This window comes from Podarcis melisellensis (assembly GCF_964234715.1).
Source record: "Podarcis melisellensis genome assembly, chromosome: 6".
Lineage (NCBI taxonomy): Eukaryota > Metazoa > Chordata > Lepidosauria > Squamata > Lacertidae > Podarcis > Podarcis melisellensis.
This window is the reverse complement of record NC_138538.1, coordinates 3,828,683-3,842,497: the sequence shown is the minus strand read 5'-3', so window position 1 is coordinate 3,842,497 and position 13,815 is coordinate 3,828,683. Positions and strand designations below refer to the sequence as shown.

At 46.2% G+C, this 13,815-nt stretch overlaps 1 protein-coding gene across 2 annotated transcripts in view; it reads right to left on the bottom strand.

The window, feature by feature from the left end:
• Positions 1-12,675, bottom strand: part of NSFL1C (NSFL1 cofactor) — a 31,519-nt gene extending 18,844 nt beyond the window's left edge. For both annotated transcript variants that reach the window (XM_081917168.1, XM_081917169.1), the window contains exons 1-2: positions 12,517-12,675; positions 9,001-9,098 (exon numbers count right to left, since the gene is read on the bottom strand). In XM_081917168.1, the coding sequence (XP_081773294.1) occupies positions 9,001-9,098; positions 12,517-12,618 (200 nt within the window). In that variant the 5' untranslated portion in view covers positions 12,619-12,675. The remainder of the gene's footprint in view (positions 1-9,000; positions 9,099-12,516) is intronic.
• Between the last annotated feature and the right edge of the window lie 1,140 nt (positions 12,676-13,815).

Genomic DNA, 13,815 nt, shown 5'->3' with positions numbered 1-13,815 from the left:
TTCTCGGGCCAAGGTGTCCCGTGGCAGACGGGCCAAGGTGTCCCGTGGCAGACGTTTGAGCTCACTCGTAGGAAGCAGCGCTGAGGTAAAGGAATTCCGGGTAGAGAGAGAGACCCGTGGTTTGAGGTTCCGGGCAGAGACCCGTGGTTTTGTTTCAGGTTCAGGTTTGAGATTTCCAGAAATTAATTCGTGGTTTATAGATAAATAGGAATTGTGTTAGTCAAGGGTACTTTGAGTACTGAAAGGATCCTTTTCTGTCCCCCCTTTCTTTCCCATTGCCCCTCCTCCCTTGTGTGTGTGCGTCCACTCTTTCTGTCTTTAGCGTACTTCGTTAATGAAAAGAAAAGAAAAAGCCTAATAATAACATATGAGAGAATGGGAGCTCACTAAACACCCTAGCTGGACTCCTCCTGGCAACAAGGCTTCCATGAAGCCTTTTTGCCCCAGAGAGGATTCTAATATGCGCCTCCAGCTTGTCATCTCCAACTGAAAAAAAAATAAATAAATAAAATAAAGGGGCAAAATGGTCTTTCCAAGTACAAAGTACGAGACCATTGTAACTTTTAGTGGGTGGCTTAGGCCCACCACCTGGAACCCAGGGCACAGTGGCCACCCCAGGAATCCTTCAACAAAATCAGGGTTTGAACCCTTAGGGAGAGCTGAACACACCAAATTTGTGGTGTTAAACTATAACCTAAAGCTAGAACATGAAACCGTAAATTTAATGGTGCTCAGAAGGCAGTAGATATAATAGCAGCCCAGCCTGAGAGCCCACACATTAGGGATCTTAGTTTTCTCTTGAAAATAAAAAAAGGATAAGAGATGTACTAAAAGATTTGGAATATTAAAAGTGTTTGTGTTTACGTTGGCTCCGGCATCCACAGACTGTTCTTAAATGCACATAGTTTTAAATTGCAAGCTTGCTTCAAAAATTTTAAATCTAAGGAAGCCATGTTGGGCCTTATCAATCTTAAACAAGACAAAAAATAAATAAATATTTTTTCTTTGAAAAAAAAAATCATTAGAATGAAGTGTGCAAATGTTTGTTCTTTGAGAGAGGCTCAAAGGAGTCTTCCTCCGAGTAGCTTGAGTGAGGAGTATGATTTTAAGTTGATGGTAGATAATGTTATGTTGCAACATTTGAGTTTATGAGTTTATATCCGTGTTCCAGTATTTTTTTTCCAGTATTTTGAAATGTGCTGTGAAGAAACTAATGTTTCTGCTGCAAAAGCCTAGTAGAGCCAACTGCTCTCTCAAGCTAAAATGCAGTGTATGTATTTCATTAAGCATCTGCCTATGAAAATGTGTTCTTTCTAAGAAAATTGGTATTAAAATTGGTATTAAATGTAGAGACTTCCATAGCCAGCAAAATTGTCTGAGTCCAGTCCTGATATCAGTCTCTATAAGACTTCCTGGCCTCTTTTCTTAGAAAATGCCCCCTTGTTTCATTCTGTCACTTTCAGGGTTTTTTTTTCCCTTCTCCTTCTTACTTCTGGGCCAGGTAAATTTACTCCCAAGTAAGCTTCCTTCAAAGGAAACTGCAGGGGGGGGCATAGATTAGCCTTACTATTCCTCTGCAAGTTCATGAAAAAAAAAAAACCAAAAAAAAACAAACTGTCAATTTTGTATTCCTTTTAAATCAAATCTATGGCTGTTTTAACTATGTTTTATAAGAGATCCTCTCCCTCTTAGGAAAAATGTTCACTTCAATCTTCCTTTAAAGATAATTTCTCTAGGAACTTGAAGGAAGCAAATTCACTCAAACTATCTCAAGATCTGCTAAAAGGGTTCTGTGTAAAGTTGGGTACTTTTATTTTCCTCTTCCTTAGTACATGATAGGAGCATAAATGTTTCCTTTCCCAGTTGAAAATCTGTATTTAAATGTATATGTCCTTTTGGTAGTGCAAATCTTGCTTTGAAATCTTGCTATGAACACTGTATTTAGGGTTCGACTAGATGACCCAAGGGTCCCTTTTAGCTCTCCCAATTTGTGGCTGTGTGGAGGGCCATGTGTCTGCAAGCATGTGATGAGTTGAAATTCAGCCCAACTTTGCTCTTTGTTTTTCTTAAAAAAGGTGAGAGGTAAAATCCGTGATGTTTTGAAGCAAAACTGGTAATTTCAAGCATTTGAGTGATTACAGTGTATCATTTTCTCTACTATTAAAAAAAAATCAAACTTCAAAGTCAATTCAAAGTTTAAGCACATAAAATACATATGAGTCTTGACCATTTATCCTGTAAATAAAGGGCAGAAAAAAATTTGTCTGCAAATGGTAAGGCTGAAATGACTGAGAATGTTAAAAAAATCCTATAAATTCTGACTCTCTGGCCATTTTTTTCCCCCATATATAAGGGCGTGGCATTGTTCCGTGAATGACCAGAGGGAAATCACACAAAATGATAGCCCTTTCCTGTACATAAAGGAAGCAGTCCTTTTTGCTTGGGCTACAATTGCTAACTTTATTGAATACTTTAATTGCTCAGTTTCTCTTTTTTAGTTTTTTTTAAAAAAATCTAACAGTATTTTTTAAATCTACTCCTTACCCTTCAAATGGTAATTTAGCCAAAGGTTTCAAGATTTTCAATAGTATAAAAGGTTTGCTGAGATATGAACTCTGCACATGCACAGAGGCTAAAAGCAGCAACAAAGGGGGGGAGAGAGATAGAGAGAGGAAGGAGGGGGAACTGTAGGGAGTGAGAGGAGCTTGGGCTGAAGGGGGAAATTTATCCTAATTTCCTTATGTAAAACTTGGAGCCACTGAGGGAAATCACCCTTAATGTGTCCTTTGCTCCAGGGGCTTCGCAAGACAAAAGGTGTGCCAAGTTTCAAATCCTAACATGATTAACATGCCAAATTCTTTTCACAGGTAAATTTCAAAGCACTCCCCCCCCAAGGGATTTAAATCACAGACTTTGTGTGCATTTTAGGAACAGCATTTCCTGACAGGCTTCTCACATGAAATAATTTTTTCCCTTTTAACAGGATATGTGAACCCCAATAACAAAGGTTTTTGTCCCTTCTTTTCTCCCACAGCAACTTTCTTTCCTGTTCTGTGAAACATGTCTGAATCTCTGCTGTATTTGTGACTTCCATCTCTTCGTGCCTTTGACGCTTTAAGTTACAAATAATCTCTTTTCATTTATTTAATCAGTTTTTCCATGATGTCTACGAAATTAAGCGAAGCACAACCTAACATTGTTTGTGGAATGGTATTTGTTTACCCTTTGCCTGATCATTTCTTATTAATTCTATCATTTTGGCTACTTCAAGGTACTTGCACAACTTTAAATTGCCATTCATTTTCTTGGTATTAAGTCATTTCCCAGTATTTTGCTATTAACATTCTGACTGATGTTGTCACATCAAGAAACACTCTTTTATTTTCATTTGGGACATTAGAATGCCAAAACAGGTTACTTCAGGTTTCTTAAATATTGTGTGTCTTAGCATTTATTTATTTTTGGTTCCTCATAGGTCATTGTATGTGTGTGTTTTATTATTATTTTAACTGTGTCTTTTAAGTCCACCCTGCCCTTACAGGATATCACTTCTACAAGTGTGTTACTACAGATCCAATGAAAACCTTGGCCACCACAACAGAAGACATCAAAGTTTTCAATATGGCCACAGCTATCTCTTTCAAAGGATATAGACTGCCGGGGAAGTGGGGCTGACAAAGGGGGGTGGAGTTGAATTACAAGGACATTTGGAATTACAAGGACATTTTCTGACTTTTGAACCTCAAGATACATGCGTAATATATATATATATATATATATATATATATATATATATATATATATCACAATTGTCTCAAGATATGTAACTGATACTTAATTAGTTTGTTTTGTATTATGTGTTATTGTGTAGGAATGTTGAAATGTGTCTGACAGTGTGTTATTTCCACAAATGGGGGGGCTATTTGTGGCTATTTTTGTGTATAATTGTTTCTATGTTTAATGTCTTATTCCTTACACCCCAGTGGAGGATTCTCATACATTTTATGCTTTTTTTACAGATCAGGCTATTATGTAGTCCAATGTCTAGAATTAGATAAATTTATAACCACATTTAGTTGTTTCACCTGGCACTCTGCCAACTTCCCTACCCATTTTAAAAATGTGCTAAAAAAACTCACTTTACCAAGGAGAAGCTTCTAAGATACATGAAGGTGGATATGCTTTGGTTTAGCAGGAATAATCCCTTATAGAGTTAAATTGACTTATTTGGACAAGTGCCCTTTTAAGAATGGTTTTCTTTTAACAGATTGGTTTGAAAAGTTGAGAACCATGGGGCAAGATAAATTCAAATTGGACTCAGTTTGAATTGGGCAAGTGTATCCAGGCTGCAAGTAGCTTTTTGGTCCTTGAAGTGCAAGTCAGCAACTTCCCATGATTGCAAGACCATAGCCAATAATAATAAAATCCCATGGAATGGCCAGGCAAGGACATATCTCTCCTGACGTGCCCAAACCTGTGCCAGCTGGGGTGAGTGCCAGGCAACATGGTTAATATGAAAGCCCTAAGGGGATTCACCAGGGATTGCTACTACTGTTACACCAGGCCGGTGTGAGACCACAGAAGAACTACTTTGACACCTGAGAACACAAAAATGGTGGGGGGCAAAGCAAACTGCATTTTTCAGTCATTAGTGGACCTTCCTGCTAAATGTAAAGCATATGCCACTATTGAGGGAAATATTTATTCCAAGGTGCTAAAATACCACAAGTAACTGAGCAACAAAATTTTAATTTTACGTGATATCCTATGTCTAACTATGTGCACTGTTACACCATTATATTTCTATACAAATATCCTTAAGAAGCATGACATCCAAGTCCCTTTCAAGTTCACATGGACACACGCATCTGGGACGGAGAATAGCAGGTTAATATTTACCACCTTAAATTGTGCGGAGAAAAGGATTGCAAAGTAACCACCTTTGCAATCTTATCTCCGAAGGGGGGAACAACTGTTGCAGGAAAAATCCGAGGGCTCCCTTGGACAAAACAAAGACACCAACCAGGATAACTTGGAGCAAAACAGCAGCCTGTAGGCTTGGCCTTTATTGAACTGTTGCAACAGGGTATTCCCCTCACGTGCAGGAGAGAGGAAAAACCCCGAAGAATAGTGTGCAAGGTCTTATAAAAACTTTTGAAATTCCCCTCCTCTAGATCAAGCCCACCCCCAGAAACATCATGCATACATTACAGAAAGGAGGGGTTGAGGGAGGCATATATTACAGAAAGGAGGGGCTGAGGGAGGAGTTGGTGGTAACTTGAGTGTCTTGTCACCTGGCTGGTTCCTCCTTTCCCCCTCCCCTTCCAGGAATTTCTAGGAGACAAAGGGGATTTTGCAGTTTCCTGCCCCCTGAGGGAAGATCTGATCAGTGTCCTTTGTTTGAATCCACTCCCATATGCAGGTTCTTTGTGATCTTGATTGTCTTCTGTCTGGGATCATCAGGGTTGGCATGGGCAGGGCTCCTGTTTATGTGCTGAGACAGTGAAGGGATTTGGCTGACCAGGACTAAATCACCCCCCTTTGTTAGTTCTTGTCATATGGAGTAAAAATAAAAATGGAACAGTGCAAATCCAATGTATGGTTGATTTTCTATGAATTTATAACAGAAATGTGGCGTATGTAGTGTGTGAGTGTGAAGTTTATACAAACAGAATGATTGGGGTGGGGGAGGGTTCCTGCTACAATTTTTTAATACAGAGCAGCTTGCTAGAGATGTGATGGTCTAGTTCAGGGGTAGGCAACCTAAGGCCCGTGGGCTGGATGCGGCCCAATTGCCTTCTCAATCCAGCCTGCGGACGGTCCGGGAATCAGCGTGTTTTTACATGAGTAGAATGTGTCCTTTTATTTAAAATGCATCTCTGGGTTATTTGTGGGGCCTGCCTGGTGTTTTTACATGAGTAGAATATATGCTTTTATTTAAAATGCATCTCTGGGTTATTTGTGGGACATAGGAATTTGATCATTTCCCCCCCAAAAAATATAATCCGGCCCACCACATGGTCTGAGGGACGCTGGACGGGCCCACGGCTGAAAAAGGTTGCTGACCCTGGTCTAGTTAGTACAACAATCTGGAAAAACTGGGATCCCCCAAATTTTCCCTGGTACCCCTCCCGCATTTTTTCCCGGGTGTTTCCTCCCAGGCCTTTGCATCTCCATGTTTATGACAACTGATTACTAAAATGCCAAACGTTGTTAAGGACAGTGTGGTATAAGGGATGATCTTCCATCTTGCAAGGACTAATGACCCGCAGCAAAGGAGTACAGCACATTTTTTTTGCTATGACCTAATGGATTCCTGCCAGTACAGGCTATCCCACCACCCCATCGACAGGAGGGCAGGTTTTGCTCTTATCCTTGTTGGAAAAATGCCCGGGAAGGCCACCACCTTCCCAAGACACCGGGGTGTCTCACCGGTGGTCACTCTCTGGCTGTAAATCTTCCTCAGTCCAATAAGCATCTCATAGCAGAAGAAAGAGACAATCAGTAGCTCTAAACTACTTTATTTACAGTCTATATACAAAGAACCCATCAACATGTCTGTGTTCTCTCAGCAGCAGTACAGAACAGCATCACACACAGAAGTGAAACTAAACTCTCCAACAGTATTGAGACTTCCTGTCTCACGCTCTCAGACACTCACATGATATTATAAACAACCTAGTGCTACTTGCTGAGCAGCACGGGTGAATAAAAACCCTAACAATCCCAAGTACCCTTAGGGGCACTTTGCATTTCTGGGGGAAGTAAAGGGGGTACGTTGCACGAAAGTGGTTTAAAGTTCAAATCGCAGGAGCGATTTCAGAATTTAAGGGCAGGCAACGTATCACACTCACCCCCAGGCCGCAGCCAGCATCGCACACTTCCAAGTGCACGGGGTTGGACTAGATGACCGTTGGGTCCCTTCCAACTCTAAGATTCTATGATTCTAAGCATCCAGCCAGGCCGCCCACTCTCTCCCTCCACAGCACAACTTCCATGAGAGCCAGAGACGCCAGCAGGGCATCCTGCCTGCCAGAGGAAGAGTTTGGATTCGATATCCCGCTTTATCACTCCCCTTCAGGAGTCTCAAAGCGGCTAACATTCTCCTTTCCCTTCCTCCCCCACAACAAACACTCTGTGAGGTGAGTGGGGCTGAGAGACTTCAAAGAAGTCTCTCAGCCCCACTGGCCCAAGGTCACCCAGCAGCTGCATGTGGAGGAGCAGAGACACGAATCCGGTTCCCCAGATTACGAGTCTATCGCTCTTAACCACTACACCACACTGACTCAGCAGGACACAACTGGCAGCTTCACGGAGGCTGGTGGCACCCTGGGGATCCACATTTCCATGCATAGGGCCATGTGGCGCCCTGGCCTCCTCACACTCTGCTCCTTGGCATAGTGTGGCAGAGGGTTGGGAACTGGTTTTAGGTGGACAGACCAGGAGCCACAATTTTGCTCACCATGCAAGGGACCATCATCCTCTAGCAAGCATCATCTTCCTGAGTTTGTAGTTGGGGAGCTGAACCACCCCACCCCAATTTGCACTGCACTTTCAAGGCATTCTATGCACTCCTGAAAGTCAAAACGTCCGAAGACAATCCGAAATCTGCAGGCAGATGGTAGGGCTGGGTGATATATCAATATAGCACCCAAAACCAGTCTGAAGACCATATTGTGGTACCAGTTTCATAGTTTTTTAATCTGGCAATATATCGCAAATCATGACATGTGTTAGTGCTGGGCGATGTATTGCTCAAAACCAGTTTCAAGTCCGTATCATGATAATGGTTTCACAATTTCTGAACTAGCAATATATTGCAAATTACAATATGTGTTTGTGTGTGTGCTATGCACAAATCACAACGAGCGAAAAGCTGTGAAGCCAGCCAATGCCTCTACATGGCTCCATCCTTATTTCAGACTTTGTGATATATCAGCATATTGTGATGTTTAGCTGGCGATATATTAAGAAATTGAAAACCAGGTATCACCCAACTCTAGCAGATGGCCCGGTATGCTCCAAAGACTCATGGTGGATACTAATGTATTCCCTTACCTCGTTCTCTCTTTCCTCAAGAATGTGAAATTCACAATACACCTAGACTAGAGAGGGGGCAACTGAGCATGCTCTAACTCTCTCTCTCAGTGACTGCATGACTAAGCAGAAATGTGAAAGCAGGTCAGGCTGATAGCCCAAAATGTTGCTGTTTGGTCTGCTTTCTGCACCTGAGTCCACGCCATATCTTTTTGTGAGAAGCACTGGAAAACCAGTTTCCACGATCCCATTCCTCCCTCCGCCCAGTTTAACACACAATATTTGACACGATGAGGATGCAAATCGTAACAGCAGCAAACCAAATCATGTGGCAGTAATATTTATTTTTTTTAAATCCCCACAATGCAATCCCTTCTAAGCAGGGTGGTGATGAGTCATTCCCAAGAGAAAAGTGTTGGCCCACTGAGCACAGGCTCAGCAGATTAGATCCTGTTAACTGGGGATGCATAGGACTAAATCTGGGGCCTTCTGCATGTCAGAATATGTGCCCCACTAAGCTGCAGCACATCCAATATAGCAGCCTCAGCATCTGGTGGGCACCAAGTTGGGGAAGGCTGTAGCCATAGTGGCAAAGTAGAAAATATTCCACAAAACACATGCACACAAGGAGAGAGCACTGCTGTTTCTTCCTCTGCTCCAACACAAAAGGGACCTGTTTTTGCAACCCTTTTTGCCATGCTGAAACCTCCCCAAGAATAAAAAGGACTTGAGAGGCATGCCTAAATTACACATTGTGGGCTTACCCCCATTGCCCAACAGACCCAGAGTGCAGTGCAGGTGGGAACTGGAGTTCCACGAACACTAGAGATCCCCAACAGGATGTTCTCATGGCCTCCCCAGCAAGTTACACTTCCCAGGGTTCCTCTGTGGGAAGGAAGTTCTGGCAGTTGCACACCAGCTCGCAATCTAGAAATGCTCAAAGATGAGCCCGTTTGATCTCACCTGGGTGCAGTGCCTCGGGTAACAGAGCTGGGAGCTGGCTGTGGGAGCGTGATGATGTCTTCGTCACCTCCATCTTCATAGAAACTGGCCAGGGCAATCTGAAAGGAGGGACACACAGCTGTTTTTGAGAGCGAGCTCCATTGCTTAGTGCCACCCAAGAGGGAGAGAAGACAACTGTCAATAACCTTGTGACGACTTCTGTACCATATACCACGCCAGGTAGGTGGGGAAGTACAGAAAACTCCCTTGGCCTGGGTAGGTTTGTGGTGCTCTCCAACCTTCTCACTGCTGCTTTGGTTTGGACTGCAATTCCCATCAGCCCCAGCCAGCAAGTATTGAATCTGCTTAAAATATACTGTATTTTTCGCTCTTTAAGACGCACCAGACCGTAAGACGCACCTAGTTTTTGGAGGAGGAAAACAAACAAACAAATATTCTGAATCCCAGAAGCCAGAACAGCAAGAGGGATCTGGCCTCTGGGATAGCCTCCTGCTGTCCAGGCATATGGGATAGCCGTGCGCATCCTCTCCCAGGCAGGGGGGTGAAGGCTCCCCCTGCCCGGAAGAGGCTGTGTGCAGCTAAGGCAGAAGCCAGGACAGCAAGCGGGATCGCTGTGCGGCAATCCTGCCTGCTGTCCTGCCTTATGGGATAGCTGCTCAGCCTCTCCCAGGGAAGGGGATGAAGGCTCCCCCTGCCTGGAAGAGGCTGCGCGCGGCTAAGGCAGAAGGCTCCCCCAAGAGCCGTGCTCCCTTTAAAGAGCGTGCGTGCGGCTCTTGGGGGCTTCTCCCTGAGGAGGGAGAAGGGCAGCTCTTCTCCCTCCTCAGGAAAAAGCCCCCAAGAGCTGCACACATGCTCCACACGGCTCTTTAAGGGGAGCGCTGAGCAGAGCCTCCCGCCTGCATTCGCTCCATAAGATGCACACACATTTCCTCTTGCTTTTTAGGAGGGGAAAAGTGTGTCTTATAGAGCGAAAAATATGGTAATGTATTCCAAGACACCATGCAATACGGGAACATGGCACCACCACACAGAATTCCTACCTGGCAACATGTTCATGCAAGGGAAATTGTCATTCACCTGCTGTAACATGCCAAGTAGCCCTAAAGCATTGGAAAGAGAGCTCCTTTCAGAGAGACACTTGGAACTGTTCTCCATTAAGTGCCAAATTATTACAGTTTTGCTGAAAAACACCAGGTGCCTGTTCATCAGAGGCCATTCCTTCTGGGCAAATACCCTGCCAATCCCAGGGTTCAAACAGTGTAGTGGAACACGGATGCCAATGGGCAAACTGAAGTTTATGGGGTCATAATCAAGACTGTTCTGTGCTATAAATGTCAAATTTATAATCTTGCTAAAATATATGGAAGATCCAGAATGGGTGTTTGAAACAGTATGCCGGCAGTTAGCCTGTGACTTTCTCAGCCTGCGGCACCTTCATAATTGGAACAGTCTGGATCTTCTTGGAAGCCAAAGTGCTGTAGGTGGGAAACCAGTTCAACCTGAAGCACAAGTTGCCTAGCTGCCATTGGTGTCAAGCTGATCAAAGTATTACATCTCCAGCTGTGGCTAACGCAAGATTACGTGACTATTTAGTAGGATAACTAAAAATCAGCCTCCTCCTCCAACAGTTAAAGGAAGAGCTTTTCCGCTAATGCCTTTTATTTCTTTCATTAATGTAATATTTTTTCCTTGGGTCCTTCTGACCCACTATTTGGGAGCTACTGGTTAAGGTACCTGGATTCTGGAAGATGAACTTTTTTTAAAAAAAGGGATAGAAATTTACTTGCAACTTCCAGCTAGCATTCTAAAAAAGTGAAGAAAGAGCAATGATAACAGGCTACAAAGGGGCATCAATGAAGTCTTCTCTCCATCCTACTGCAAAGCAAGTCAAAAAACACTGGCTTCTTTAGCAGAATGGAGCCCACTGGCAAGAGCTAAGCCAGCCTTCAACAATCTAGTGCCATCCAGAATTTCTGAACTACAACTGCACTACAACTCCCATCAGGCACAACACTGATGGCAATCATAGCCCAAACCATATGGAGGGCACTAGGTTAGCAAAGGTTAAGCTAAGCCAAAAGTATAAGGTAATATTTTACACACTCAAAAGTCTTGACCCTTGGGTGTGAAGGAGGGAACGACTCTGCTGCAAGAAGGAAGATATCGTATGGGAGAATAAAGTTTTGTATGGGGGAAGAAGAAAGATGTGTCATGAAGAAGAGGATGAAGGAGAAAGAAGGAGAACTTAAGAGCCTGCTGGGTCAGACCAAATAGAGCCCATCTAATCCAGCACCCCAGTAAAGAGGAATGGATTGTTAAATCACTCTGGGAACGGGTGTCTCCTATCAGCTCTCAGCTGATAAGTTACCCTTAACAAACCAAGAACATAAGAAGAGCCTGCTAGATCAGAAGATCAGAACCAATGGCCCATCTGGCCCAGGATCCTGTTCTCACAGAGGCCAAAGAGATGCCCCCCCTTTTTTTTTTTTGCAAAACCCAGGATCCTGTTCTCACAGAGGCCAAAGAGATGCCCCCCCTTTTTTTTTTTGCAAAACCTGAAGGTGGGACTCTTATCACAAGAGCAACCCTCCCACACTTTCCAGCGACTATGGATTCCTCCGGTCCTCTTTCCCAAGCCATCCAGGCTGGTGGGCACAGCTGCCTGCCTCCTGCAGAGGCGAGTTCCACAGATTAGGCAGTGCTGCGTGGAGGGAGGGAGGAAAGAAAGGCAGTCCTAGAGGCCAAGGAAGGTGGGGGGAGGGACCACAGGAGGGGGGCTACAGGGGGAGGGGAGTATTTCTGTACTAGGACCCATTGTCCACGGCAGTCCTGCTGTGTGCGGAGGGACATGGGGCAAGTGGTGGAGGGAGAATGGGGGGAGAAAAGAGGGAGGAGGGCAGGGGGAGAGGGCAGGTGGTGGGGAGGGCAGGAGAGAGGAAAGGGGGAGGGGAGTGGTGAGGGGGAGAGGAAATGGGGGGTGGGGACAGGAGAGAGGGGGAGGGGAGGAAAAGAGGGAAGGAGGGGGGAAGGGAAAAGAGAGAGGGCAGGTGGGAGGGGGAGAGGAAAAGGGGGCGGGGGAAGATGGGGAGGGGGAAAGGGGGAGGACAGTGGTGAGAGGGGAGAGGAAAAGAGGGGGCAGGAGAGAGGGAGAGGCGGGAAGGGGGTAGGGGGAAAGAGGGAGGGCAGGTGGGAGGGGGAGAAGAAAAGGGGGCGGGGAAGATGGTGGGGAGGGGAAAGAGGGAGGGCAGGAGAGAGGAAAAGGGGGAGGGGAGTGGTGGGGGGAGAGGAAATGGGGGTGGGGGCAGGAGAGAGGGGGAGGGGGAAAGGAGGGAGAGGAGGGGAAGAGGGAGGGCAGGTGGGAGGAGATGAGAAAAGGGGGGAGGAGAGGAGAGGAGAGAAGGGAGAGAGTCCAGGCGGCCCATTCGGGTGTTGGGAGGAGAAAGGGGGAGAGGCGCTGCTGCTCTTTCTCCCCCCCCCGGGAAGCGAGGGGGCGCCCCCTCCCCGGCCGAGGGTTACCTGCAGATCCCCGCCCGCCGACTCCAGGAAGAAGCGCGCTCGCTCCTCCTCGGCCCCGGTCACGGCCACGAACTCCCTCAGCGCCTCCTCCCGATCCGCCATCTTGCCCCGGTGCAACCGCCAAAGCGCTCCGGCCCGGCTGCCGCAGCTCAGCTTCCCGCTTCCTGCCTCACTTCCGCCCTCTGGGCGAGGGAAGCCTTTCGTTCCGCCTCGCTCGTGGCAACGCTCAAACCGTACCGGGTGGAAACGAACGATTTTTTTTTTTTAAGCTCTCAGAGCGCCCCCTGCCGGCGCGGCTGCGCAAATGGCGACGTTCGCTGTTTCGATAACGGGCATCCATGGCAAGGAGGCGAGTCGAGGGCGCTTTACAGGGAATTTGCCGGTCACTTTCTTCCTTGCAAAACTTCGGGTTCGTGGCGCAGAGCGACACTGGTTGCGCAACCTGGGTTTGCCTGCATGCGATTGAATCCCACCCCCAAAACAGCAGTAGCATGGAAGCGCTCAGAACTCAACGTGCGAGCCTGTTGAGCTGCTGCCAGTCCACAGCTGTCAACTTACAGATTTGAAAATAAGGGACCAGCAGCCTCGAAAATAAGGGATCAGCAGCCAAAATAAGGGATTTTGCTATTGTAAAGAGTTACATACATTGGTAGGATTGACACATGCTGTAAATCCAGCATGAGGTGGTTGCAGCCAGTGGCGTAGCGTGGGTTGTCAGCACCCGGGGCAAGGCAAGTAATTTGCGCCCCCTAACCCGTGGATTTGTGCCCCCTAACCCCCAGATGTTGCACCCGGTGCGGCCGGCCCCCCCTGCACCCCCCACGCTACGCCACTGGTTGCAACATCGCGGCAGCCACTGAAGCACCACCCTTATGCGTCCCTCCCTATCCCCTCCTCTTCCTCCTCCCTCAGGCCGCCTCCTCAGCTGCCGCCTCCGGGCGGCGTGGACAAGAGCCTCTCTCGGGTGGGGAAGGGCCGATGGAACTCCTTGCGCCAGGACGGCGCCAGCACGCTTTCTCTCTCGTGGCGGAGGACCCCGAGCCGCTGCTTCCCTCCTGAGCTGGGCGAGCATGAAACCTGGGAAATTTAAGGGACATCATCAATAAGGGACAGCAGCGGGACACGGCGCTGGGATAAGGGAGTTTCCCACCAAATAAGGGACAGTTGACAGCTATGTGCCAGTCAGAGTTGTCAATACTGGGCTAGATGGACAAGAAACAGGTGTAAGAAACAGGTGCCGCACGTTTTTTAAAGAGTACTGTTATTTATATTTATTTTACAGTTAAATACAACCAGAAC